We start from the raw sequence: 27,572 nt of genomic DNA, 5'->3' as shown, positions 1-27,572 counted from the left end.
TCACGGAAGTCACCCAACTGGCAACAAAACCTATGAGGCTGCGGCTGGGCATGGTGCTGAGACCCTGGGCTTGGTCCCCAGTACCACAGACAACCAGACAGCACCTTTGGAGCTCCAGAAGGGATGAGCCGGGAGAGCGGCTCCACCCGCTCCACTCACCGGTGTCTTCCTCTTCTTGTCTGCTGGGGTTCAAAGCCATGACCTGCACTGTGACAGAGTTTCGGGAGATGGTGCCACCACTGCGCCCTGGAGGCCACACCTTATGAGTCTGCATGTGCTTCTTGACATTCGACTTCTGGGCAAAGGCGCGGCCACACGCAATGCACTGGAAGGGTTTCTCCCCCGTGTGGCTGTGGGAACAAGGTCAGTCAGCATTCCTGTGTAGAAACAGGGACGTGGCCTCCACCCAGGAGCTCACAGCCACCAGGAAGGCCAAGAGATGCTGCCGGCCATCACCGACAGCACCAGGACCCGTTCTCCCGCCGGGGCAGACAGACCAAGGGTAGAAACCTAGCTCTTGAGCTGCAGACCTTCTCCATGGCCACCTCACATTTGAGATGACTGATTTCCTGACTGTTGAAACATCGAGTAGGAAATGTGTGTGTGTGTGTGTGTGTGTGTGTGTGTGTGTGTGTGTGTGGTGTGTGTGTGTGTGTGTGCAGGCATGAATGTGCCACAGTGCCACAGCACATGTGTGGCAGTCAAAGGACATCTTGTAGGTGGCAGTTGGTTCTCTTCTACCATGTGGATCACCAGAAATTTAACCCAGGTTATTGGGCTTGGTAACAAATTCTTTACCTATGGAGCCATCTCCTCGAACTCACAGAGATCCTCCTGCCTCTGCCTCCAGAGTGCTGGGAATAAAGGCATGTGCCACCATGCCCAGCTTTTAAAATAATTTTGAGAAGCTCCCTATTGGTTATCATTGAATATGGAACATCATTTTTTATGAATACTTATGTATTGAAAATGCAGTAATGGGGGCTGGAGAGATGGCTCAGGGGTTAAGAGCACTGGCTGCTCTTCCAGAGGACCTGGATTCAATTCCCAGCACCCACATGGCAGCTCACAACTGTCTGTAATTTCAGTTCCAGGGACTTGACTCCCTTATACAGACATATATGCAGGCAAAGCACCAATGCACATTAAAATAAACAAATCTTGAAAAAAACAAGTTAATTAATTTAAAAAAGTGAAATGCAGTAATGGAAAAACATTATAAAATGATTATAAAAACGTCACTGAAGATCCAAAGTGGCACCGCCTGGTAAGGTACCAGCCATGCGGGGCCAGTCACACTTGGCTACATGACAGTGAAATTTAAGTCTGTTTCTCAGCGGCCCTAGCCAAGTTCTAACAGCCACTCGAGGTTAACAGTGCCAATTTGGACATTTCCAGTATTGCCAAATGTTCCCCATGATGTCCAGGTTGCTTCCAGCAACATTTGGCAATGTTTGAAAACAGTTTTGGCTGTCACAGCTGTGGGCAGAGGTGGTGGTGACATCTCCTCTCAGAGGCTGAGGACAGTGTGGAATATTCCACAAAGTACAGTCAGCATGACTCGACCCCAGGCCCCAGTCCCAATAATGCCAGGGTTCGGAGGCCCTGATCTGGACAGAAGTCGTGCTCTGTGTCTGGAACCTAGGACTGGCCCTTGGTTCTCTCTCAGAAATGAACAAATTCATGGCAGGTGTTAATGACAGACTAGCCCAAACCCGAGACTTCTTCCAGTGACTCTTTAGGGATCGAAGCCGAAATCATCTCACCACATCGTTCTGAATTTTCCAACACCAGAGCCACGACTGACCCCAAATCCCCCCACATACCAATGAATCCCATTGTGAGGAGCTGCTGAGTCTGCCCACCCTACCATTTCACAGGTGGACTCCACATTCTTGGGGCAAGAAGGATCCTCTTTAGTGAGCTATCCTGATACATCTGGCAGCCTACAGGCTAACCCTTCTGCAGTTGGAAGACAGGCAGCCTCATGTGTGTGCAAAGCCTCTCTCAGTTCAAGGGTACCCACCATCCAGACATGCCAATCTTCCTGTCTCAGTGTGTGTGCCTGGCCCTTGGATTTGAGAAGAATGTGGGGAACCCTCCTCCTCCGCACAGCAGGTCTACAGATGGACACAGGGCCTGAGAAGGGAGCCTCACTGCCCTACACTGCAGGTGGCCCCTAGTCGGAGCTGTGCTGGAGCCCCCTGCCCACAGGGCTACCTGGCAGCTACCTTCGGATGTGTTGCTGAAGGTCGAAGTTTTTAGTAAATGACTTGTCACAGTAGGAGCATTTCAGTTTCTGGGCCTTTGGCTTCCCTGCAGCTGAAAAGACAAGGGAGGAGAGGAATGGTCAGGCTGGGGGTCCAGTCGAGGGGACAGGGGAAACCTCCAACCACTTCTCCCCTGTGCCTGACAGACAGCATGTGCCCTGGGACATCTCCATCTGTGTGTAGACAGTGTAAGAGGAAAAGCCCAAGATTCGCTCTGGAGGGAAAGCCAGACAAAGCCCCCTCGAGGGCTTTCTCTGCTCATGATGAAATCCACCATCTCTGCTATGGCTTTCAGCACTCCATGTCCTCTGTATCGGCCAACTTCAGAATTCCCTCCATCCTGCAATGGACTCCTTGCTAATCTTGATGCTCCCAAGCATGGTCTCATCCCAGGACTTTGTACCTGCTGGTTCCCTTGCCAGGAAAGGCTTGCCCCTCAATACCTACATGACTACTTCCTTCCATCTGGATAGGTAGGCTGCGTCCTTTTCTACCTTATAATCTACTTCCTAGAGAAACTCATAAATACGGACCTATTTCCTCCCCATCTCTCCCATTAAACTGTGAGTGACTGACAGAGGAGGAGATCCTGGACCAAGACCTAAATCCCCAGTGGGTGATGCACTGATATTAATGCATTTTCAGGAAGAAGGGGGTAAAAAGAGGTTGAAAGGGAAGCCCTTAAAATTCCTAGTTGAGCACACTTTTAATCCCAGCACTCAGGGAGGCAGAGGCAGGTGTGAGTGTGAGGCCAGAGAGTTCCAGGACAGCCAAGGCTGCACAGAGAAATCCTGTCTTGAAAAAAAAACAAGACCAACCAACCAAACAACAACAACAAAAACATTCCCGGTTCCTTTCCCCACCACATCTACTCTCTGGCTCTGACTCTGCTCTGACTCCATGCTTCGGCTCTCTAAAAGGGGGAAGACCACAACGGGTGTAACTGGTGCCACTTTTGCCTCCTTCCTGCTCCTGGCTAAGACAAACATTTGCTAGCTTCCTTTGCAGCTATGCATGGCCACATGACTACATATGAAGAAAGTCTCATACAGGACTCCTGGAAGCTGGGAGAGTCCCCTGGTACCCTTCTCTTCCTCCTCTTTCGTACTGTCTGGAATACGAAATTGATGACTGGCATTGCAGCAGTCACCTTGGGTGACAAGGCACCCTGACAAATGAAGCCATGCTCCAGGGTCAGAGAAACAGAACAACAGAAGTAACGTGGCTGCTTGGTGACCATGCCACAGAATTCCCCGATTTCCTGCTCCTGGTCTAAGGAAAGAAAACCCTTATCATTCTGAAGTCACCGCTAGTTCAAGTTTTCCAGTACACGGCACCAAACTTAACCCTATCCATCTTTACAGCAAAGACTAGAACCAAGCAGCCTGTGGGGAGGCCAATGCCAAGGGAAGATGCCCAGGGAGGGTGGGCGGCCAACCTTCTGGGAGTCCATTGGCACCTTTGGAACGTCTGGTCTTCAGCGTTGGGGAGGGGTCAAAGGTGGCCACTGTGTTCCCAGCTGCACTGGTCATGGGGGCAGTGGAGCTGGGTCCTTTTGGTTTGAATTCCTGCTTGCCAGGGCTGTACACTGGGGGTGTGGGGTACACTGGAGCCTCCACACACTGGTTTGGCACCTAGAAGGACAGCACTGTGAGTGAGGGGGAGAGCCTTAGAAGGGACAGGATAAGGGGACCCTTGTGGACCGTCACTGTGGTCCTGGAGGCTTTCACCACCGCCATTCCATCAGCACCCAAGCTTGAACCTGCCTCACCCAGGCAATTACTCCCAACACCCCTCAGAGCTTCATGAATTGGGCCAGTAAGATGGTTCAGTGGGTAAAGGCCTTTGCTACCAAGACTCATGGCCTGAGTTCGATCCCCAGAGCCCACGGGGTAGAAGGAGTGTGAATTCTCACACGTTGTCCTCTGACTTCCACACACATGCCCCCATCCACTAAATAAGTGAAAGAAAAGAAGAGAGAGACAGACAGACGGCCAGACATGCTAGCATATGCGTGTACACACACACACACACACACACACACACACACACACACACACACACACAGAAAAAGAGCCAACGTCATGAGGTAGCTTTGTGGCTCAGCTGTCTGGGTTTAAACCCAGACTCTGCCACATGGCCCCCACGCGGCCCTCCCACAGTTTGTGTGTGCCATCTGCAGACTGCACGCTTCGGTTAAAGCCCTCTTCTCCCTGACACAGGCGCTTGTGAGAAGAATGCTGGGTCTGGCCTTAGCACAGGGTCTGGTGTAACTGTGCCCAGTGTCCCTGACCACTCCCCCACACCACCGCCTCTGCTCACCTCCAGGGGTGGGTAGGGCTGCATCCCCAGGGCCTGGATCTCCACTGTCCCATTCCCTGCCATGGGCGCAGCGGCGCTGTACACCTCCACCACATTATTCCCAACAGGGTTGGAGCGCCCAGAAGGGCCCAGGGTCTGGGGAGGAGGAGGTGGAGGTTGGGGAGGCGGGGGCAAGGGTGGAGGGGGTGGAGGAGGCGGTGGAGGCTGGCTGAGGTAGTTGGGCACTGGATGCATGTTCAAGCTGTTCTGCAATCACAAGAGAAAACGACAGTGTTGAGGTGGTTCGTCAGCCAGAAAGGCTTTAGCCAGCGCGTGGAAAGGACGGTAACGCCCTGGGCAGCTCAGAGGACAGTACTGAGACAGGGAAAGAAACAAGGAAGGACCTGGGAGAATGTCAGGGACGTCAGCTCGGGGCTGCTCCTCTTCTCTAGGGAGGTCGGCCAAGCTAGCCTGCCTTGGGCATCCCGTGTCAACGGCAGAGGTCTACCAAGGCCATTGCATAAAAGAAAAGTGAAAGTTTGTAAAGCAGGACAGGCTCTTGACTGATGGATGACTCAAGACCGACTTTGGGCCGTTTCCCAGGACAATGACCACCCAGCAGCTGCTTACTAGAATGTACCAATAGTGGGGCTCAGGGGACCAGCTCCTTCCCCTCTGGGATCCTGAAATCTGGTCTTGGTGGCTGGTCACCTATGTGTACTGGAAAATCTCAAGGAGCCACTATATTTTCTGCTTTTTTCTAATGGACGGAGAATAAAAAGAGGACTCAAAACAGCTGGACAGTGGTTGTCATGGCTCCATTCCTCAGCAGGGCTGGCCAGAGAAGGAAGCTAGTCCCTTCCATGTAAGGGAGCTAGAGCCAAAGCCATTTCCTTCTACAATATTCTGATTTCACAGGAGTTAGTCTGCAGGCCTGGAATGAAACTCTTGAGAGGTGTACAAAACCCTGGGGTCAGTACCCAGCATTGCAAGAAGGAAAAAAAAAAAGACCCCCATGAGAAGCCCCCACCGCCTTACCTGCACAGGTGGGGGCCCTTGAGGCATAGGCTGGTCCAGGGATGTAAAGGCCGACATGGCAGACATGAGCACGTCATCGCTCACCAAGATGTTCCCTTGCACCAGGGTCTGGATCAGTGGAGACGGGGGGACTGTGATGTATGTGGAGATCTGAGCAAGAGAGGAGCAGGGCATGTCTGAGACTCCATAAGGAAGCTGAAGGGTGATGTGAAATACCTAAGTTCAAGTCATACACAGGAGTCTACATCTGAAATCCTAGCACCTGGGAAGCCAGAGGACTTCTAGGAGTTGGAGGTTAACACACTACGTAGTAAGTTTAGACCAGCCTGAGTGTTAGAATTACAGGTATATACCACTGTGCCCAGCTTCTGTCCTATGCATCTCAGCCAAGCCCACAACGTAGATACCTGCCCAGCATCGTTCCTCCAAGACTCAGTCCAGAGTGTGCAGAAAGAGACCTTCTAAAGGCACCAACCAACAAAGAATGAAGGACTACCTGGCGGTTGGCAGGAGGCGGGGCCTGCTGGACAGCAGCAGGTGCTGCAGAAGGGGTGTAGATGTTGTTGGTAGCCAGTGAGACTGTGGCCAGGGCAGGGGCATTCCCCTGGCACTGCTCACGCTTATGGGTCATGAAGGCTGGCAGGGAGTTGAACTGCTTCTTACACTTGCCGCAGAGAAAGACATCCTCATCATCTGGGGTCAGGCCAGGAGTTGAAGAGGTCACACATGAAGTGGAGTAATGGGGGAAAAAAAAAGCAAGAACGAATCAGGGGGATCACAGAGAAGAATGGGATACCACAGCTGGCCTCAGGACAAGTCTGAAAACAGTATGACCTGCCATGCGGGTGTCGGCATCAACCATGTGCTTCCCAGGAATGTTCAGAGCCCAGCAGGCACCTTCAGGAAGAGCCAGCCATGTGTGCAGCCAACTATCAAATAATTTGAAATATGGAAACGGTAGTGACTTCACTCCAAAGCTGAGAAACACAGACTCTATTTTGACTGAATTTACTCGTCAGTCTCCAGTGGGCCATGTAGCTACGTCCTCAAACCTCTGCATCCACTCTTCCCCTTGTCCTGGTGCATCTCAGATCAACTCACGCTGCAAGGCTCGTCAGCTCTAGGAAGTCTTTATAAAGATTTATTTGTATTTTTTAATTGTGTGTGTGTGTTATTGATTATCAAAGCCATTGATATATCCCCAAACCTGGCATCAATATTCATGGTATTCTTCTTATAGACTAGAACAGATTTTAATGGGAAACATGACTTCTTACTTTTTTGTTTTGTTTTTCAAGACAGAGTTTTTCTGTGTAGCCCTGGCTATCTTGGAACTCACTCTGTAGACCAGGCTGGCCTCTGAATTCAGAGATCCACCTGCCTCTGCTTCCTGAGTGCTGGGATTAAAGATGAGCATCACCACTGCCTGGCATAACTTCTTACTTAAAATGTATTTTTCCCAAACTGCTTTGTTGCTAGGTGGCATATCATGACTACGTTCTGACCAATGGGATAAGGGCAGAAGTGTAAATCTATGCAAATGTCTCTTAAAGAGAAAAGGTGTGGCTGGTTGTGGTGGCACGCACCTATAATCTCAGTGCCCAGGATGATAAGGCAGGAGGATCTAGAGTTCTAGACCAGCTTGGGCTACATATGAAGTCCTAATCACAAAACCAAAAACAAACAACACATAAAAGAACGGATATGACTTCCTCTTCCCTCTTCCCCTTCATGTTGGCCAGCAGATGGAAATCAAAGTGGGAACAGGGGGGTCCATCTGACTATGGGGTGAGGGCAAAGTCAGAACAGCTCTACAGGCAGGCAGGCAGGGCTTCATGGGGAGAAACGTTAGCTTCGTCTGTGAGGAAACCAGTAGACGCTTCCATTTCTTTCTTGGTTTAGGTTAGGTTTTTTGTTGTTGTTTTGTTTTGTTGTTGCTGTTGCTATTGTTTCATTTTTTAATTTGTTTGCTTGTTTGTTTGAGACAAGGTCTTAGCATGCAGCCCTGGCTGGCCTTGAACTCGCTATGTAGACCAGGTTTCCCTCAAACTTGAATCCACAGAGATCCTACTTGCCTGTGCTTCTGGGATTAACAGTGGCTGCTGCTGCCTCTTCCTCTTCTTCCACATTTATTTTAGCAGGTGGCTGTATGATTGTGCCATGGCTTGCACATGGAGGTCAGAGAACAACCCGCAGGAGGGTTCTCTCCCTCTAGCATGTGAGTTCCAGGGATCAAACTCAGATCAGCAGACTTGCAGCTAGCATTTCTATGCACGGAGCCATCTTGCTGACCTCAGAAACTTCCATTTCTTACATACATCAGCTAACGCCAAGTCCTAAATACTCATATAAGATTCTTATTTGGTAGGACAATTACCCTCTTTCTACAACTGTTGAAACTGAAGCTAACCTGCCTACCCTGGACAGTCTAAGAACTATGGGAATAATAACCTGCATCTTACCATAAGACAGGAAGGCAGATCTCTCTGTGAGTTCAAGGCCAGCCTCATCTACATATCAAGTTCTAGGCCAGACAGAGCTACCTAGAGAGACTCTCTCTTTCTCTCTCTCTCTCTCTCTCTCTCTCTCTCTCTCTCTATATATATATATATATATATATATATATATATATATATATATATATATATATATACTTAATTATAATTTAAGCCCAGGTGTTTATTTCTGTGTACCTGGAGTGATTCTCAAGTGTTCAAATGTCTGTGGGCTACATGGTGGAAGGCACCTGCAATTCTAGCACTCGGGAGGCAGAAGTATGAGGATCAGGAGTTTAAAACCATCATCTTTAAATAGCAAGTATGAGGCCAGTCAAGGCTTTATGAGACTTGGCCTCAAATTTTTTTTAATTAATTAATTAATAAGACTCACGGGACTTCTAGAGAAGTCCTTTCCCTCTCTAGGTGTCAGAGGCTTGCCCCATAAACTGGAAAAATCTGGTTGTTCTCTTTCTACAGAAGCTGAAACATGACTTCCAGGGAGAAGGCTGCAAAGCATCAAGGCTCCTGGACATTCCCAATGATGATGCCTGCGACCCGAATTCTCTAAGCAGTGGACAGAGAAAAGCACAGACAGGTTCAGGCAGGAGGAAGGGAGGAAATTCAGACACCAGAGGACAGTCTCTCCCATGCCCCACGAACCTCACATGTTCTGCATGGGAGCCACTTGCCCTCTGCTGACGGACAGGGCAGATACTCACCCAGCGGCTGAATGGCAGGCGGCGCATTGACACTTTGTCCTGTTGGGTCAGGGACTGCTCCTTGGCCATCCAACAACGACTGGACAGCCAAAACAGTCTGATTGTCCATCCCTGAGACAGGAAATGCAGCCGGTGAGGAAGTGGACCCAGATTCCACTCTCACTTCACCCTCACAAGCCAGCGCTACCTCAAAAACCCAAGATCTGTCCTCTCTACTTCACTGCAACAGATCCCAGGATGCGAGGCTCGAAGCGTGGTCTCAGAGTAAAGACTTCATTCCTAAACCTCTCGCGCAGCTAGGAAAGGACTACATGCTGTTAGGGGGGCAGGTGCTATATGAAAGTTTCTCAAAACTGGGTGCAGTGGCGCACGCCTTTAATCCCAGCACTCAGGAGGTAGAGGCAGGTGGATCTCTGGCTTTGAGGCTAGCCTGGTCTATATAGTACTGGAACAGCTAGGGCTAAGTCAGTGGTTCTCAACCTTCCTAATGCTACCACCCTTTAGTACAGTTCCTCATGTGTGGTGACCCCCAAATGATTTCCCTTGCCACTTCATAACTGCAATTTTGCTACTGTTATGAACTGTAATGTAAATATCTGTGTTTTCCAATGGTCTTAGGACCCCACGTGAAGGGGTCATTTGACCTCCGAAGAGGTTTTGACCCACAGGTGATCTCTGTTAGTCGGAGGCCAGCCTGGTCTACATGTAGAGTGAGTTCCAGGACAACCAGCACCACACAGAGAAACACTGTCTCAGAAAACAAACAAATAAAAAAGAGAGCTTCTCAAAATATCACTTTTTTTTTTTTTTTAAAATAGGGTCTCACTCTAATAGCCCAAGTTGGCCTTGAACTTATTATAAAGGGTTAAGTTGGTCTTCAGTTCATGATGATCCTCCTGCCTCAGCCTCCAAGTGCTGGGATTACAGGTGTACATCTCCACAGCCAGTGTTATGCAGTGTTGGTGAGTGAACCCAGGGCTTTGGGGGAGGGTGGGCAGGCATCCTACCAACCGAGCTGCATCCTCAGACCAAGAGATTAGTTTGCACCACAGCACATGTAGAGGTCAGAGAACAACTCAGTGATGTTAGTTCTTTTCACCTTTCAGTGGGTTCCAGAGATCCCACTTAAATCATTAGGGTGGCAAGGGCCTTACCTGCTGAGCCATCTTGCTAGGCCCAGGATGTCTTAAGAGCTGCCTAGTACGTAAGTGCCCTCTTTACCCCAGCCCCAACTCTGCTTCCTAGAACAAGGACATGGAAGTCTACACACCACCCTTGATCATGAGGATGAGCTCTAGGAATTGGAACACAAAAGAGCTGGAAAAAGAAGCTGAGAGCATGTCTCACTGGCAGAGCACATGCTTAGCATGTACAAAGGTCCAGTACCTACCCCCACCCAGCAAACAAAAAAGAAAAAGAAAAAAAGGTGAGAATTCTTCTGGGCCAACTTACACCCCTAGACATCCCCAGACCATCTTCCTCTGTAATTTCTATAAACAAACAATTTTGTAGTGTCTCAAAGGCGTTGCTGGACCCTGAGTCCCAGAGCCCTTTGGAAACCCCATTTCCTGGTCCTCTTCACCCACACCCCACAAGTCTCCCTGCATTCCTCATTCTCATCTCTGTCTCTTCAACATCCGATATCTGATGCTGAATCTTCAAAGCATCTGCCTGTGCCTCCATCTTCTTGCCAAATGTCCAGTCTTTTCTATTCCTCTAGTGAGACTCAAGCTCTCACTTCCACCAAAGACCATCCAGAGGTGTCTGACACACCAAGACCCTCTCCCTGGCTCCAGGCGCCCCGCTTCTCGGGTCTCTTCTACTTTGCTGGAGGTCCTTCTTTACAGTCTCCTACCGCCCACCCCCAAAGGTAGCTGTTTGAGGAGTTCCTTCTGTCTGGACTCCACTCCCTGCACTGTCCCCAGTGGTCTCATCCTCGTTCATCTCTTTCCATATCTTGGGAGATACAGACCTGTGGTCCATGCTCTCCCATGCAGCTTCTAAAAACCCTTTCCCATTGCTAGGTTTTGGATGGAGTCAGGTGGTTCAAGAGGACACCAGATAAAAAGTTAAGTGGTTTATTAGAAGAATTATTAACACCATGGATAGACAGAGGGACAACTGGACGGCAGGAGCTCTGAGGAGACTTTAGGCACCAGAACCTGAGACAGACAGTGCAGTGTCCTCTCTGAAGAGAATCAGAGCCATGTCGCAGAAGTGAGATCTGTTCTCTTACCTTTGTAAATTGGGAGAGGAAATTTACAGCAAGAGCCTGAGCCAGGCTCTCCAATTCCCAGGAGTCAAGGAGGAGGGTGGGGAATAGAATATGCCTGGTGCCAAAACCTTAGCATCAATACTGTTTGACGTTACCTCACTTCCCAAGTGAGAAATCCTGTCTGCAATGTCCTAGCACAGTGACTGTCAGTGACTGTGAGGGGGAGCTGCTGCAAAGCATTGGCTAAAATTTTTTTACTATTTGTGCGTGCGTGCGTGCGTGCATGCGTGCGTGCGTGCGTGCGTGCGTGCGTGCGTGCGTGCGTGTACTCGAAAAGGCCAGAGGGTTGTCAGCCCCTGGAAGCTGCACTTACAGGTTTAAGTGAAACCACCAAACCAGATTCAGCAAAATACTAAACTAGACCACTCCATAGGTGGAGACAGTTTACTGGGGGGCAGAGTGCGGGCTGCCTCAGAGAGTACAGAGTAGCAGCCTGGCGGAAAGGCGAGGGGACTTTACATGGCGGTCAGGAGGGTGAGGGTCTTTGAGCTGATGCAGGCTGTTCGGTTACATGGGAACTCGATGCACTTTGCCCCCATCAGCTGACCATCGGCGGTAGAGAAGGGAAGTAGTGGCTTTCCTGACAGACAGAAACCCGAATTAAGCCGGATGGTGGTGGCGCACTCCTTTGATCCCAGCACTTGAGGAGGCAGAGGCAGGCAGATCTCTGAGTTCGAAGCCAGCCTGGTCTACAAAAAGAGTTCCAGGACAGCCAGGGCTGTTACACAGAGAAGCCCTGTCTCAAGGGGAAAATAAGCAAATACCAACAAACACACAAGCTAGATGCACCTTGGGGAAATTGATGGGCAAAATACACAAGTTTCAAAGGCAAGATCCACTTCCATAATAGTCTTGTAAAGACGACATTTCATAGGTGGGGAACAGATAAGTGTTTGCCAGGAGTCAGGAATGACAGGCGAAGGAGAGGGTGCAGAGTGTGGCCTGGAAAGGACCAGCTAGGATTCTAGACCCCTGGACCCCGTCAGCTGGTAGCCATGGTAGCGATGGCATTCTTCCACACTGATGGGTGAGAATCTCTAGTGTAAAGATAACATCAGCACAGACAGCACAGGCCGTGCACAAGCTGGGAAAATGGGTTCTAGGGACCACCCTGTATTGTGTCTTAGAACTTCAGGAGGAAAAACAAACTTTTTCAGGATAAAATAAATACTTGGGCCTGTGAGATAGCTCAGTGGGTAAAGGCATCTGGCAAGTTGAGTTTGATTTCTGGGACCTAGGCTGTGGAAGGAGAAAACTGACCATTGCAAGTTGTCCTGTGACCTCCACGTGCATGCTGTGACGTAAGTGTGCATATATATATATATATATATATATATATATATAAAATACCAGCCCCAAATTAAATGGGCTATCCTCCACTTCCGTCTCCTCAGGTAACACCCATTGCTACAAACACAGCAGCAGGGCACTGTCTTTCCAAGGTAGGCCCTGGGGCACCCTCTGATCTTCTCTCACCCCACTGCTTCCTTCCTGCCATTTCTAGACTTCTGGCAAATCTAACCTATTCTGTCTCCCGAATGCATCTGAAATCCACTCTTCCATCCCCTCAGTTGCCTAGCCTAGCTCCTCATCCCCTCCCTGCTGCCAGTCACACCCCCCCCCAGGCCAGTCCCCAGAAGCCAGGGTGAACTTTATAAAACATACATCAGATGATGCGGCTGCCTTGATGAAAACCTTTTCTTAGCACCACACTGATCCCAAGATAAAGTTCAGAAGCTTCATCGAATCAGGGGAGGTCTTTTCTCTAGCTGCTCTCCTAGGCTGAAGTGAATTGTGGGAAGTCTTGCTCTCTCCAGGGTTTTGCAAATGTGGCTCCCACCACCTGGTGGGTCGGATGCTCTCCCAGTGGATCAACACACACCTGCTGTTCTTCCCTCACTCAGGAATTTATTTATTTGGGTGCTGGGGACCTTCCAAGACCAGTGAAGCTACATTCCCCTATTTCTCTTTTAATTTTTTCATTATCCAATACACAAACGCATGCTTGTAGTAACATTTAAACAATGCAATACCACACTGTCCTCCAAGAGGGCATGACCCTAACTGCCAGATTCACACCATCCCTGCTATTTTCTTCAAGGAACACAGCAGCTGGGGTTGTCTTTGCAGTCTTTTTTGGGGGGTTCTTGTTATTTTGTTTGTTTTGTTTTCTGGAGGATATTTATTTTCAATATTTTTATTATGTTTGAGATTATAATTTATTACAACATTCCCTTTGCTTTCCAACCTCCAAACCTTCCCATATAATCTCTCCATTTTTCCTTCAAATTTATGGCCTTTAAAAAAAAAATGTTGCGTGCATATATATATGTGTTCATGTATATTCATATATATATATATATATATATATATATATATATATATATATATATTCCCAATTGTTTGTTTTTTAAGTCTCATGGTGCCCACGTTGGCCTCAAACTCGATATGTAGTCGATGCCAACAAACTCCTGATTTTCCTGCCGGTCTCCACCTTCCAATCGCTGAGATTATGGGCCTGCACCACCACACCTGGACGAAGTTCTTCTTTTACTATTCTTTCCCACAATTTTGGCGGCAGGAGTAGGGTGAGGTAGGGCAGTAAAGGGGGGAGGGGGAGGTCACCTGGTTCAGGGACAATCACTGAAACTGGACCCCCTATAGATAGCAAAAGGCGCCCCATCATTCCATGGTTAGAACTCATCCCCCAAGAAGCTAGGTGGCTGAGGTCCAGAGAACTGCAAGCTTCTGCTTCCTTTTGCCCGTCCTGCCCACAGGCGTGCGCTCTGGCTGTTCGCCCCGCCCTCCACCCCCTGGGGTGACGACTGTGCCCAACTCCACTCCTCTCTCTAGAGCTGTCCTTTCTCGCTAAACTCCAGCAGGTGCACATGGTGGCGCTCAGAGCTCGCTTGCCCCAGAGCCTGAGGCCCAGCCACCTGGGTGATCTTGCAGATCACAGGATCGGATCCAATGTGATCGGAGACCAGCGTGGCCCGAGCAGGCACACGGCGGGCGGGTGTCCTACGTTTACTGGGTTGGGCCTGTGATCTCTCCCAGACTCAGCCGTGCATACAGGCGGGGCCTCCTTCCCCTGCACTGGATTTAGGACTACAGTGCGTCTCCGGAAGTTCTCGGGTGGGTCAGGGCGCCCGATTGGGCTGCCGGGCCACCCAGGCCCTCCCGCGCGGCGGTCCCTCCAGGCCCCGGCCCCCGGCTGTTTCCTCCGCGCGCACCCTCCCGCGCCGGCAGCGGCTTCGGCGGCCGCGCTGTTCCGGTCCCGAGGCCCCCTCCCCGCAGGCCGGCGCTCCCCAGCTGTTCCCGCCCCCTCCCGCCCCGCGGCTGTTCCGGCCCGGGCGCCCTCCGCCCTCCGCCCCGCGGCCTCCGCGCGCCCTGGGCCCGCTGCTGCGAGGGCGCGGCGGGAGGGGGCGCCACGCGGAACAGCCGCTGCCCCGGCCCGGCGCGCTCACCCTCCAGGGCCTCGAAGATCGCCTGCGCCATCTTGGAGCCGCCGCCGCCGGGGGAGCCGGAGCCGGGCTACGCAAGCATTGTGGGAGCCGCGGCGGCGGCGGCGGCGGCGGCGGCGGGGTCGGGGCCGCCAGGGGGCGCCCAGGAGCCGGCGCCGAGCCCCCTGCCCCGGAAACACAGCTTTCCCCGCTGTCCACCCGAGACCCAGTCCCCTAGTGGTTCCAGTTCTGCACAGACAGACGTCCGACGCCCGCACGCCACCCCCGAACCCTGACCCTGACCCCAGTTCTGCAACATGCACCCCATTATCGCGGCACACGGTATTCTCCAACTCTGCAACACCAAGCCAACCTCACCGGGATTACCCAACTGTCACGATGGCACCCCACACCCTGCAACTGTGCCACGCAGGTTGGAAACCAGCCTTTCATCTCTTCCTGCTCTTAACCTCTCATTATCTCTTAGGTTCCCTTAAGGCTTTTCTTGCCCTCTATTTCCAGCTTTGAGGGGGATCTCCATTCCTATTCACATCTCTCCATCCTGATTCTGAGACCCCATTTCTGTCACAGACCCTATACCCATTGCAGCCACCCCTATCCCAAGTTCATAGGGATCCCCCCTCAATTTCATGTCCTCCCTCTTTTTATTTACTTATGTGCGTTGGTGTTTTGTTTTGCTCGAATGTATGTATGTGTGAGGGTGTTGGATCCTCTGGAATTGGAGTTTCAGACAGCTGTGAGTTGCCATGTGATTACTGGGAATTGAACCCAGGTCCTCTGGAAGAGCAGCTAGTGCTCTTAACCGCTGATCCATCTCTCCAGCCCGTCATGTTCTCTTTTTTACATTCAGTGTGTGTGTGTGTGTGTGTGTGTGTGTGTGTGTGTGTGTGTGTGTGTGTGTAGACACACACGGCAAGTGTCTGCACACACACCCCACAGCACATGCGTAAAGATCGGAAGACAACGTTCAGGACTCGATTCTCTCCTTCCACCACATGAGACCCTGGGATTGAACTCAGGCTCTACTGCGGGTACCTTTACCGCCTGAACCATCTCTAAGGCCTCTCCTGTTTTGTTTGTAATCCACCAAGTCTAATTTGTCTGCCAGTGTATTGATTGGTGTAGGGTCATCCACCGGAACATGGTCTACCAGGGACTCTAGGGACCACACCCTTGAAGGAAACTGGCTTTCCCTCCCAAGGCAGCCCTTGATGGGGACTGGAGCTCCTCCTTCATGCCTTCTGGAATGTTGACTGGCTTGAATCCTGTGCGGGCCAAGAAAGCTGCAGCTGGTCTGAGTCTGTAAATGCTGTCTGTAGTCCTGTCATTTCTGAGACTGTTTCAATCCAGTCTTCCCCAACCTCTGGCTCTTAGAGTATCTTTACCCCCACTCATCCATGAGTCTTGGTAGGGGGAAGAGATATAAGACAGAGGCCGCTCTCACTTGTAGTTGTGAGTTTCTGGGTGAACCGCCATCCATGCACAAAGAAAGTTCTCTGATGATGGCCAAGAGCGGCCCTCATGTATGGGTAGAGAGATGGAGATTTAGAGGGCAGTTTGCTATTATGGACATTCAGTTGTTAAAAATATTTAACTATGGGGCTGGAGAAATGGCTCAGTGGTTAAGAGCACTGGTTACTCTTCCAGAGGACCTGAGTTCAATTCCCAGCTCCCACATGGCAGTTCACAACTGTCTGTAGCTCCACTTCCAGAGGGTCTGACACCCTCACACAGACACACATGCAAACAAAATACCAATGTACATAAAATAAAAGTAAATAATTAAAAATTAAAAATATTTAACTACGATATGCAATAGGGATGTCAATCTGTTGCCCTTGGGCAACAAGGAAAAGTTGGAGGAATCCCACATAGGGAAAGGGGAACCAGAGAGATGCCATCAACAATGGATGGCTTCCATGATTATAGCCATATTGTTCTAAGACTGAACTATCATGGATTTGACTCAGGATATCCTCCTTGTTTTTCCACAAATATCTATTTAAGCTTCAGCCAAAGGAGTAATCAATACAAACCACAATTTTCACTTTCTTCACTAAACTCCTAAAATTAAAATTAAAAAATAAATCCACCCAAGGCTCCTCTCTGTTGGAACACTGCTACCACATTCTACTAATTTGCCTCATAAGCCATCTGCATGCCACACCGTGAATTCCTCAGGCTTCCCTGAACACCAAACATTGCCCTTGCTGCTCTTTGCCTCCCATCTGCACCAACACCTGAGCTTTAAGCAAATCTCCCCTACAAAATCCATTCATTTGCTGGATGTGCTAGTAACCTTTAATCCCACCTCTTAGAAGGCAGAGGCAGGCAGATCGCTGTAGGTGGAGGTTCTCTGTCTCAGTAACTGCTCCCAAATAACCATCCAGAGACTTACTATTAATTATAAAAGCTTAGCTGATAGTTTATGCTTGTTACTAACTAGCTCTTATTGTTTGGTTGGAACCTCCAACTCACTCCTGCTTGATCCAGAAAGCCCCATTCTTCTCTCTCTCTCTCTCCCCAAACCCCACCCTCTCAGAATCTCCAACAAAGGGAAGGCACCAAAAAACCCAGTTCCAAATTCTTGGCAGCAATGGCAGCTCCTTCCCTGAAGTTGCTAGCCACCCAAATCCCCACCTAAAGCGGTCAGCTTTTGACCATACTTGGGCATAAACCCAGGTGTAGTAGACACATCATCACCCCTAGCCTACCACCTATATAAGCTCCCTGCTTTAGCTCAGGCGTGGGACTTCTCCAGCCTCGATCTCTGAGACTGGAGAACCCACCCGGGAGTTGCATTGTTCAAATAAACCTGTTCTTTTGCTTTTTCAGTTTGACTTGATCTGGCTTACTATATCAGCAAAGAAACCTATTATCAGGGTACAGAAAACCTATTACTTACAACTTAAATTAACCCATATTCCTTATCTACCCTCTGCCACATGGCAGTACCTTTATCAGCATGCCATATTCATCTCCTGCTTCATCTTTGTCTCACTCGAAACTCCCGAGACTCTGCCCTTCTCCCTCCCCAGCATGCTCTCTGCCCCAAAAATCCTGCCTAGCCATTGGCCAATCAGCTTTTTATTAACAACAAGAGCAACACATTTCACGGTGTACAGAAGGATTATTCCACAGCAGATCTCTGTGAGTTTGAGGCTGGCCTGGTCTACAGGGCAAGTTCCAAGCATTCCAGGACTATGTAGTGAGACCCTGTGTCAAAACAGAACAAAAAAAACATCACTACTGTAATGATAAATAAAAAGGAAGATGAAATGAGCACCTCTCAACGGGCCCTGCCAACGTGTGCCACTAAGCAAACATGCCACGAAGAACAGAGTTAGTGCAAGAGGTTTGTTGGGGGAGGGGAGAGGAGGAAAGGGGAATAAAAGAGTGAAAAGCCATGTTGGAGTGGGGACAAGAAGTGCAAGAGAGGAAAGAGGAGGTCAAGAGAGAAAAGAAGAGGCTAGGGAGGGAAGAGGAGGTAAAGAGAGGAGTAAGAAGCAGGAGAGGGGGCTGGAGAGATGGCTCAGAGGTTAAGAACAGTGGCTGTTCTTCCAGAGGTCCTGAGTTCAATTCCCAGCACTCACATGGTGGCTCATAACCATCTGTAATGAGATCTGGCTCCCTCTTCTGGTGTGCAGGGACACATGCAAACAGAACACTGTGTACGTAATAAATAAATAAATGAATCTTTAAAAAAAAAGAAGAAGCAGGAGAGACAGAGGTAAGAGAGGCAAGAGAGCGAGCTGTCCCTGGCGGGCACTGTTAAGAGGTGCACATGTCACACAGCAGCTGGTGGTGGAAAGGCCCCGTCAACCCGTGAGGATGTAACTGCTTTGGTGGCAGAGGCAGGCTGCTGCTGCCGCCACGGTGGAAACTAACACTCCTCCCTTTTATTATAAAAAGGTGAGGGAGTAGGAAGAATTGGCAGGTGAGGTGGGAATGAGGGTGCCATGTTCTTGAGACTACCTGTTGTCTGGGAGCGTTAGCATCTTTGGGGGACCCAAGAAAACTAGGATGCTGGCCACGTTCTAGGATTGCTGTCTGTATAGATGGCCTTTTCACTTGCATTCCAGGCTTTGTGGGACTCTCTGTAGGAGCTAGGAAAGTGCAGGCCTAGTTGAAGCAGATTGGACCACTTTGGGCTAACCACTTTGAAGCTGTCTGGAATGCAGATTTTGAGGGGACACCTGGACCTGGCAGGATGCTGGCATAGCAGAAGATAAAGTTAAGAAGTTTTACGGGGAAATTTTTTTCTTAGGTCCTGGTAATTGAGGGAGGGGAGTCCCAAGACCGGGAAGGGTGGAGCAGATCCCACTCTCAGAAACAGGCAGTAGGTGATAGTACTTTTCTGGATTTCATTTGACCTGTTCGAGGTGGATCCAAGTCAACTCTCTGGAGCTTAAGAGATTAGTTTTAGACACATTAGCATTCCCACTATTGGTAATCTACTGAAATCCACATTGTAGAGAAGGCAGCAGACTCATGCCTTTGAGTCACAGAGGACCCAAAAATGATTCTGGTTCAAAGCATAAACATTCTTTCCTCTATCCAGAAGACTGAGTGCATATATATTAGACAGATATTTTTAGCACAACAAGAAGCATTTTTTTCTGGAGCTAAGGACCGAACCCAGGGCTTTGCACTTGCTAGGCAAGCGCTCTACCACTGAGCTAAATCCCCAACCCCAACAAGAAGCATTTTTAAATCTATAGCTAGAAGCCAGGCAGCGATGGTGCACGCTTTTAATCCCAGCACTCAGGAGGCAGAGGCAGGTGGATCTCTGTGAGTTCGAGGCCAGCCTGGGCTACCAAGTGAGTTCCAGGAAAGGCGCAAAGCTACACAGATAAACCCTGTCTCGAAAAACCAAAAAAAAAAAAAAAAAAAAAAAAAATCTATAGCTAGAGAACAACCAAAGGGAATTTAAAATTTTGCACTGTGGCTATGGAATGGCATCGGTGCTCTGCCAGAGCCAGATTAGTAGTTTATCAGAATTCCATTAACGTTCAGACTATGAACTTTTGGAGTCTTAATATAACAGTAGCACAGTGAGAGAAAGAAATCTGGAACATGTCTCATTCTTTTATATACCTTAAATCACCTTTATAAAAAATCGCCATTAAAGTTTTCCCATCCTCAGAGCTTTTTCACTTGAATTTATATACCTTAAAACACCTCAGACACTAAAATGTTTTCTTAGATCCTCACGACTTAAGCTTCATATCTTCACATAAACTTTACACTTTTTTCTCTCTAATCATTTACCTGGAGACACAGGTGGTTGACTACTGAGAACAGTCATTGTAGTGTGAGTCCCTTTAAATGAAGGAATAGTAAAAGGTTACATTGAAATCTCTTTGGTGAGTTTATCTCTTCTGAGTCTGGTAACAAAGTAAACTGTCTCTAGACCTAAAAATAGCTCTAGGAAGGTGAGGCCTGTGGCCTGAATTTTGCACACAAAGAGAACCTGGAAGGCAGCTGAAGTCAAGGATGCTGCTCTTAAACTGACAAAGCGATCACTAGCCTCTGGTCACCAGATACCGGCAGAGTTCTGAGAAGGATAAATTCCACCTGAGTAAGCAGAAGTGCAGCTTCCAAGTCCATTGAAAGTGACAGAGACTCACTGGCCTTCTAGACAGCTACTTCAGGGTCCTCCATGTCATTGCGGGCAGAGATCTCAGGGTAGCATCAGTCTTTGGCTGCCAGATCCAGAAGACCCAACAGACCTTCCTGTAGAGTAGGAACTTGGGGCGGGGGTGTGGGGCAGGAGGTCAGAGCCAGCCTACCTTGTCTAGGCAAAGCAGGGCACTCGATTCCCCAGTGGCCTGCTCTGCTTGTCCACAATCTGGGGAGGGTCTTGGCAGCAGCTGAGAGGAAAGGCAGGTTGTGGGTGTTTTTCTGTTTTTTTTTTTTTTTTTTTTGCCTAGTGGCCGCTGGTATTGCCATATTTAAAGCAAGCTCCAGGTGGAGGTTCTTCTGTGCCGATCCACCCTCTTTGGAGGAGACAGGGTGCTCGCTCCTAGGAGCTGGCTTATCTCTTTTACTGAGGGTTAGATCAGCAGATACTGCAGGGAAGAACCTGTGTGTGCTGAGCAAGACAAAGCTGACTTCTGCATCTCTGACTCCCCCCACGCCTCAACAAACATACAAACAGGATGTTTACGAAGTTTAGAGGGGAGCAGACAGAAACAAGCAGGTCTTGGAGCAAAGAAAAAGAAGAGAGTGGAGAATTCTTTTTTGGTTCTCTGACCACCTGGTCCAAGGTATACTAAGGCCAGATTTGATTTGAAAGGACTGGTCAGTGGGTCTCCATAAGACATCCCAGTGGGAGCAATGAGGTATATGATACCATTCCCAAGGATGAGGCAGAAGGAAGTCCAGAACCTGAAAGCCTCAGGCAAGGACCAGACAGAACAGGCACAAGCTGTCCAGTGTGTCCTCACACAAGAATAGGAGCCAAGGGCTAAAAGCCCAAGTGAGACACAGTCGCCTGATACCAGGGCTTTGAGAAAAGCCAGAGGCGAGGACTGTGCTCAAGAAACAAAGCCTCACCTCCAGTGGAGTGGTCCGAGGCAGGTGGCCCCGCCAGAGGGCCAATTGCCAGTACTGGATGGAAGGAAGGCCGTCAGTGAAAGAGAAAAGCACATCTGTTGCAGGTGGAGTGCATGGGTAGGATCCAGTGTGGCAGACCAAATGCCAGGAGAGCTTATCCGAGTCTCAGCACCAGTGTAATGATAAATAAAAAAGGCAAAGGCAAAGTGGGTACCTTTCAGCGGGCCCTGCCCAGTTTTATACCACCAAGTAAGATGCCAACGCCCCAGACAGCAGGAAGCAGTCCTAAGAAGAACATGGCGCCTTCATTCCCACCTCACCTGCTAGCGCTTTCCTAGTCCCTCACCCCAATTTTTTTTTTAAAGATTTTATTTATGGGTTGGGGATTTAGCTCAGTGGCAGAGCGCTTGCCTAGCAAGCACAAGGCCCTGGGTTCGGTCCTCAGCTCAGGAAAAAAAAAAAAAAAAGATTTATTTATTATGTATATGGTGTTCTACATGTACACAGGCAAAACACCAGAAGAGGGTGCCAGATCTCATTACAGATGGTTGTGAGTCACCATGTGGTTACTGGGAATTGAACTCAGGACCTCTGGAAGAGCAGCCAGTGCTCTTAACCTCTGGGCCATCTTGCCAGCCCTGTCATTCTTAACAATAAACAAAAAGGATGAATGTTAGTTTCCACCGCGGCAGCAGCAGCCCGCCTCTGCCACCAAAGCAGTTACATCCTCACCCGTTGACGGGGCCTTTCCACCACCAGCTGCTGTGTGACATGTGCACCTCTTAACAGTGCCCGCCAGGGACAGCTCGCTCTCTTGCCTCTCTCACCTCTGTCTCTCCTGCTTCTTACTCCTCTCTTTACCTCCTCTTCCCTCCCTCGCCTCTTCTTGTTCCCCAGTCTGACATGGCCGTTCACGCTTTCACTCTCCCCTTGTTCTGCTTCCCCTCCCTCAACAAACTGCTTGCACTCACTCTGTTGTGCTGTGGGGGTGGGTGGTGGCGTGTGTACTTAGTGGCACCCCTTTGCAGGGCCTGCTGAAAGGTACCCACTCTCTCTCCTTTTTTATTCATCATTACAACCAAAACACTCCTCAAAGACTCCACAGGTCAGTCCTTTTCCAGGGACTCTTGGAGACCCAGTGCCCACTCCAAATCCTAAAGCCTCCTTCCCATAACCCTTTGCAGGAGTGAGACCAGAATTCCTTCTTTTCTCTCTTTAACATCTCCATTAACCCATTGGCCTCAGATTCTGATCTCTTCCCTAAAGTGTTGTTCAGCATAGCTTTTATCACATCACCATGTTAATATATCTGGTCATTTATTTTACCTTCTTTTGTTAAGCAGCTACAGTATGGCAGGTATCGTTCTAGATTCTAGAAACATAGCCAAGAAAAAAAATATTTTTTTTCATACAGTTATAATTCAGCAGGAGAGATGGGCTATAGACAAGGAAGTAAATAAGGGAGCGAGGTGCGAGAGTCCACGACTTCAGATCATTTTTGTTCCCGTATGAAGAGAAGCTGCGTTAGTCAGGGTGGTGGGTCAGGAAGAGCCTCTCTGTGGAGATAGATGCACAAGCAGTCAACTTTTTGAAAGGGTAACAGGAGAGCTGGAGAGAACGGCAAATACAAAGACTCTGCGTCCAAACTGAAGGCCAAGGGTAGGGGTGGGACTCAGGGTGGATCACCTGCTTAGCATTCACAGGGCTCTGCGTGCAGCCCCGCCCTCCTCTAGCCTCACACACTCAGGGCCGAGCATTATAAAAGAGCAGCTGAGACTAAGTGAGAGTCTAGGTTTTGTTCTGAGACCGACAGACAGGGAGAGCTCCACGAACACAGGGCAACACAGCCACGGCAGCTCGCCAGATGCTTCTCTTCACGCAGGGGTACAGGCACATCTGTTCTGCATGCTGTCCTGTCTTCCTAAATGGCAGGTTTTCTATCCTCCATAAAACTTCTTTAGGAGAAATTGTCTGTGACCTCCTAGGACAGGACAGAGTCCTGCCCGTGCCTGGCACCGCCCTCACCAGGTAATCATTATCTCTTTTTCCCATACACCAAGCGGGACAAGCACTGCCTCCATTCCGGCTGGACCTCAAGGCCACCAGGAAAATGCTTGATGATGGCTTGCTGGATGGGACAGATCAAAAAACCTTCACAGAACCAAAGCCCTAACAGTGACTGCTCCCTCTGCAGACCTCCCACTCTTTATTATTATTATTATTATTATTATTATTATTATTATTATTATTATTGGGTTTTTTTGTTTGTTTGTTTTGAGACAGGGCTTCTCTGTGTAGCTTTGGTGCCTGTCCTGGATCTTGCTCAGTAGACCAGGCTGGCCTCAAACTCACAGAGATCCGCCTGCCTCTGCTTCCCAAATGCTGGGATTAAAGGCGTTCGCCACCATCCCCTGGGGACCTCCTACCACTGTCCCCTCCTCCATCACATCTCTATCAGTCCCGTGTCCTACTCCTTCAGGGCTACCTGGTTGGCACTGAACTTCTGAAGCAACCCATGTAGTAATTCCAGGCAGAGGGCCAACTAGGGGAAAGGAAAGGATTGAGAAGCTTCTAGTGACCAACTTTACCCCGAGTCTCCCCCAGAATGACAACACTTAAAACTAGGTTCCAGGTTGAGAGGAGAAAATGAGTGTATGTAAGGCAATGTTGCCTCTGTACATCTTGGTGTTCGTAGGAGGTAGCAAGACGTGGCAGTTGTTACAGACAGAATTGTGTATTCCCTTTCACCCTCCTGATACTAGGAGGTTCCAGGCCCAATAGTCAGGACGTTTCTGTATGTGGGGGTCGGGGCTTTAGCTCAGTTGGTGCTTTCTTTCTGTCTTTTAAAGATTTATTTATTATGTATACAGAAGAGGGTACCAGATCTCATTACAGATGGTTGTGAGCCACCATGTGGGTGCTGGGAATTGAACTCAGGTCCTCTGGAAGAGCAGTCAGTGCTCTTAACCTCTGAGCCACCTCTCCAGCCCCAGTTGGTGCTTTCTTAGCAGGCAGGAAGCTCCAAGTGGCTCCTCAGCATGGTATCAATGGGCATGGTGGCTTGGCTATAACTCCAGCACTGGGGAGGTCGAGGCAGGAAAATTATAACTGAATCATTCTCAGCCACGGAGCCTGTTTGAGAGCATCCTGATATATATAAGATCTTGATTGGTGGGGACCGGGGATGGGGGTGGGGGAGAGTGGGGTGGGGGCTTGGGGTGGAGGAGGCTGACAAGATGGCGCAGGCGCAGCGAGTGAAGAAGGCACTTGCCACATGGTGGAAGGAGAGAACCGGTTCCCGCCAGGCATCGCCTCACCTCTGTGTGTGCGCTGTGGTGCATTCGTGCATATAAACATAAAGGAAATAAATGTAATGAAAAATATATTAAGAAGAAAAAATGGCGCACGCCTTTAATCCCAGCCCTCAGGAGGCAGAGGCAGGCGGATCTCTGTGAGTGCAAGGCCAGCCTGGGCTACAGAGTGAGTTCCAGGACGGACTCCAAAACTACACAGAGAAATTCTGCCTCGAAAAACAGCAGCAACAACGAAAAAGAATAAGACTTGTAACAAAGCACTGAAGGGCTATGCATGTAGTTTTGTGGCAGTGCACTCAGTGTGCATAAGGCCCTGAGCCTGACAGCCACACACAGACATGCAGGAAACTATACCCAGTTAGTACGCTACAGTTGCACACTGAGGAAATTGTGTTTTTCTGGGCAAAGGTGAAATATACAGGTCTGCCCTGAGGAACTTAGAGTTGTGCAAAATGAAAATGGGTCACTAGGTAATAAATATTCTTATTGTGGCAATGTGTTTTTACCTTTAGCACCATAGGAGGCTTGGAAAGGTAGAAACTTATTCATCTTCCTGAGAAAGGGCTTACCGAAAGATAATGTACAGAAAAACCTGCCAAACCGAATTGTTTCTAAATACCTGCTCCCAACACTCACTGGACCACATGTCACAACTCAAACTCCATGCAGTTGTAGGTGACATTTCTTTCTATCTTTCTTTCTTTTTATTATTATTATTATTATTATTGGTTTTTCAAGACAGGGTTTCTCTGTGTAGCTTTGGTGCCTGTCCTTGTCTCGCTCTGTAGACCAGGCTGGCCTTGAACTCACAGAGATCTATCTGGCTCTGCCTCCCAAGTGCTGGGATTAAAGGCATGCGCCGTAGGTGACATTTCTAACAGCTTTGCTTTTCCAAATCACACACACACAGAGAGAGAGAGAGAGAGAGAGAGAGAGAGAGAGAGAGAGAGAGAGAGAGAGAGAGAGAGAGAGAGAGAGAGAGAGAGAGATTGAGACAGGGTCTAGCCTAGCCAGTTTCAAACTCACTATGAAGCTGAATATGACCTTGAACGCCTGACTTTCTAGCTTCCACCTCCCAAGTGCTAGATTACCTAATTTGCTATAATAAAAAGTGTTCTTGCCGGGCGGTGGTGGCACACGCCTTTAATCCCAGCACTCGGGAGGCAGAGGCAGGCGGATCTCTGTGAGTTCGAGGCCAGCCTGGTCTCCAAAGCGAGTTCCAGGAAAGGCGTAAAGCTACACAGAGAAGCCCTGTCTCAAAAAACCAAAAAGAAAAAAAAAAAGTGTTCTTGGGGCTGAAGAAATGACTCCGTAGTTAAGAGTACACACTGCTCTTGCAGAGGATCGAAGTTCAGTCCCCAGCACCCACATCAGGAGGCTCACAAAAGCTGGTAGCTCCAGCTCCAGGGGGATGGGACACTCCCAGGGCGCTTGCACTTACATGCACATAAAACACACAGATAATATCAGTACAAATATTTTCAAAAATAATAAATACTTTTAAGTTCTCTGTGGCTACTTTCCAGCTTTATATTTTGTGTTCATTTTTTTTGAAAGCCTGTGCCTGAATTACAATATTTATAATCTCTGTTGATTTGTTGATTTTTCTTGTTCTCTTAGGAATCTGGTTATCTCTAATGACCGGCTGATCGTCTACCTGTGAAATTTTATTTTGGGTTCCCTGAAGCAAAAAGCAGATATGCTCTTCTCCAGACTGTTTTTTTTTCCCAAATATTACTTTGTTTTGTTGTTGTTTGTTTATTTTGAGACAAGGTCTCATTATGTAGCCTTGGCTAGACTGGAGATCTTCCTCCTGAGTGCTGGAATTAAGGGTGCAAGCCATACCACCATATCCCTCTAGACAAGCACTCTTTACTTGAGTTCTGGGGATCCCAACTCAGGCCCTCAAGCTAGCAAGGCAAACACTATCATCTAGCTGACTTCCCACTCCTGAATCTGATTTCTGCAAAGATGTGGGGACATCAATTATCTATTGTTCATAGCTTGAGAGGTCTTTTTATATTAAAGAAAAGATTTTCAGCATCTGGAGAAGCAATGGTTCAGCAGTCAAGATCATGTAGGAGCTTGCAGAGGACCTGAGTTTGGTTTCCAACACCCATGTTGGGCAGCTCACAAATGGCTCTGGCATCCCTGATCACCAACACTCAAACACACACACACACACTTAACAACAGAAAAATTAATTTTTAAATAAGAATAAGCTGGGTGTGGTGGCAAACACCCTGCCTAAGACAGGGTCTTACAGGATAGATAGCCCAGGCTGGACCCAGCTCCATGATCCTTCTGCCTGTGCCTCGACAGGCTTGAGATTGCTGGTGTGCACCACCGCAGTTGGCAGAGCTTGAGATTTCTTGACATACCAAGCCCTGCTCCCCAGGGTGCGAAAAGACTCATCAGCCACAGTTTCCAAGAAACAGCTTTAAAAAAAGAATTTCTCCTTCCTTTTCTTTCAACTGTTGTGTTCAGCTTGGAAGCAGCCTGCTCTGGGGTTCCTTGGGGCTAATGGGTTATACAGTGGTTTTAGGTCACATTAGCTTGAAAGGTGAAATCCTTTTTTTGCAAGGGGAGGTTTCAGCTTGACTCAAGAGAGTCTGCTCTAAGCCTCCTCACTTGGAGCAGGCCCTGGACTTGCACTCTGGTATCTCTTGCCCTGTGTGGTTGACAAACTGAAATTCCCAGGTTCAATATTTGTCAAGGCTCTCATGTCATAAGTGGCTTTGGTGCGCCAGTATATGAGTCCTCTTGTTAACTACCTAGTTTCTAGTTTTCTCTCAATTGCTGGCCTGAACATTCCTCACACTTTAAAGCATTTCTGTGTTCATAAGAATATTATAGTCAGGCGATGGTGGCACAAGCCTTTAATCCCAGCACTCGGGAGGCAGAGCTAGGCGGATCTCTGTGAGTTCAAGGCCAGCCTGGTTTACAGAGCAAGATCCAGGACAGGCACCAAAACTACACAGAGAAACCCTGTCTCTAAAAACAAACAAACAAAAGAATATTTTATACATATAGGCATATATATATATATATACAATATGTATAATATGTTACAATTAGGCATATTAGCTATTTATTAACAGAAATATCTAAAGATTTACCCATGCTATGACCATA

At 48.8% G+C, this 27,572-nt stretch overlaps 1 protein-coding gene and 2 long non-coding RNA genes across 5 annotated transcripts in view; 2 read left to right on the top strand and 1 right to left on the bottom strand.

Annotated features, from left to right (window-relative positions):
* Znf341 (zinc finger protein 341) overlaps positions 1–14,807 on the bottom strand; it is a 33,293-nt gene extending 18,486 nt beyond the window's left edge. Inside the window, exons 1-8 of one of the 3 annotated variants that reach the window (XM_076570950.1) lie at positions 14,569–14,807; positions 8,827–8,937; positions 6,106–6,302; positions 5,610–5,759; positions 4,593–4,838; positions 3,730–3,904; positions 2,232–2,322; positions 160–350 (exon numbers count right to left, since the gene is read on the bottom strand). In XM_076570950.1, coding sequence (XP_076427065.1) covers positions 160–350; positions 2,232–2,322; positions 3,730–3,904; positions 4,593–4,838; positions 5,610–5,759; positions 6,106–6,302; positions 8,827–8,937; positions 14,569–14,599 — 1,192 coding nt within the window. In that variant the 5' untranslated portion in view covers positions 14,600–14,807. Of the gene's footprint in view, positions 1–159; positions 351–2,231; positions 2,323–3,708; positions 3,905–4,592; positions 4,839–5,609; positions 5,760–6,105; positions 6,303–8,826; positions 8,938–14,568 lie in introns of those variants that run through there. The other 2 variants (XM_076570949.1, XM_006992832.4) reach the window with 2 other exon arrangements.
* On the top strand, positions 7,959–10,768 carry LOC143273045 (uncharacterized). Its single transcript, XR_013050886.1, has 3 exons — positions 7,959–8,097; positions 8,585–9,788; positions 10,072–10,768. It is a non-coding gene; the product is annotated as an uncharacterized LOC143273045 (long non-coding RNA).
* On the top strand, positions 10,798–14,107 carry LOC143273044 (uncharacterized). The gene is made up of 4 exons (XR_013050885.1): positions 10,798–11,043; positions 12,259–12,402; positions 12,496–12,543; positions 13,517–14,107. It is a non-coding gene; the product is annotated as an uncharacterized LOC143273044 (long non-coding RNA).
* Positions 14,808–27,572: the final 12,765 nt, after the last annotated feature.

Source organism: Peromyscus maniculatus, chromosome 4 (genome assembly GCF_049852395.1).
Source record: "Peromyscus maniculatus bairdii isolate BWxNUB_F1_BW_parent chromosome 4, HU_Pman_BW_mat_3.1, whole genome shotgun sequence".
NCBI classification, from domain to species: Eukaryota; Metazoa; Chordata; class Mammalia; order Rodentia; family Cricetidae; genus Peromyscus; species Peromyscus maniculatus.
The sequence above is the reverse complement of the archived record's forward strand: the minus strand, read 5'-3'. Positions and strand labels throughout refer to the sequence as shown.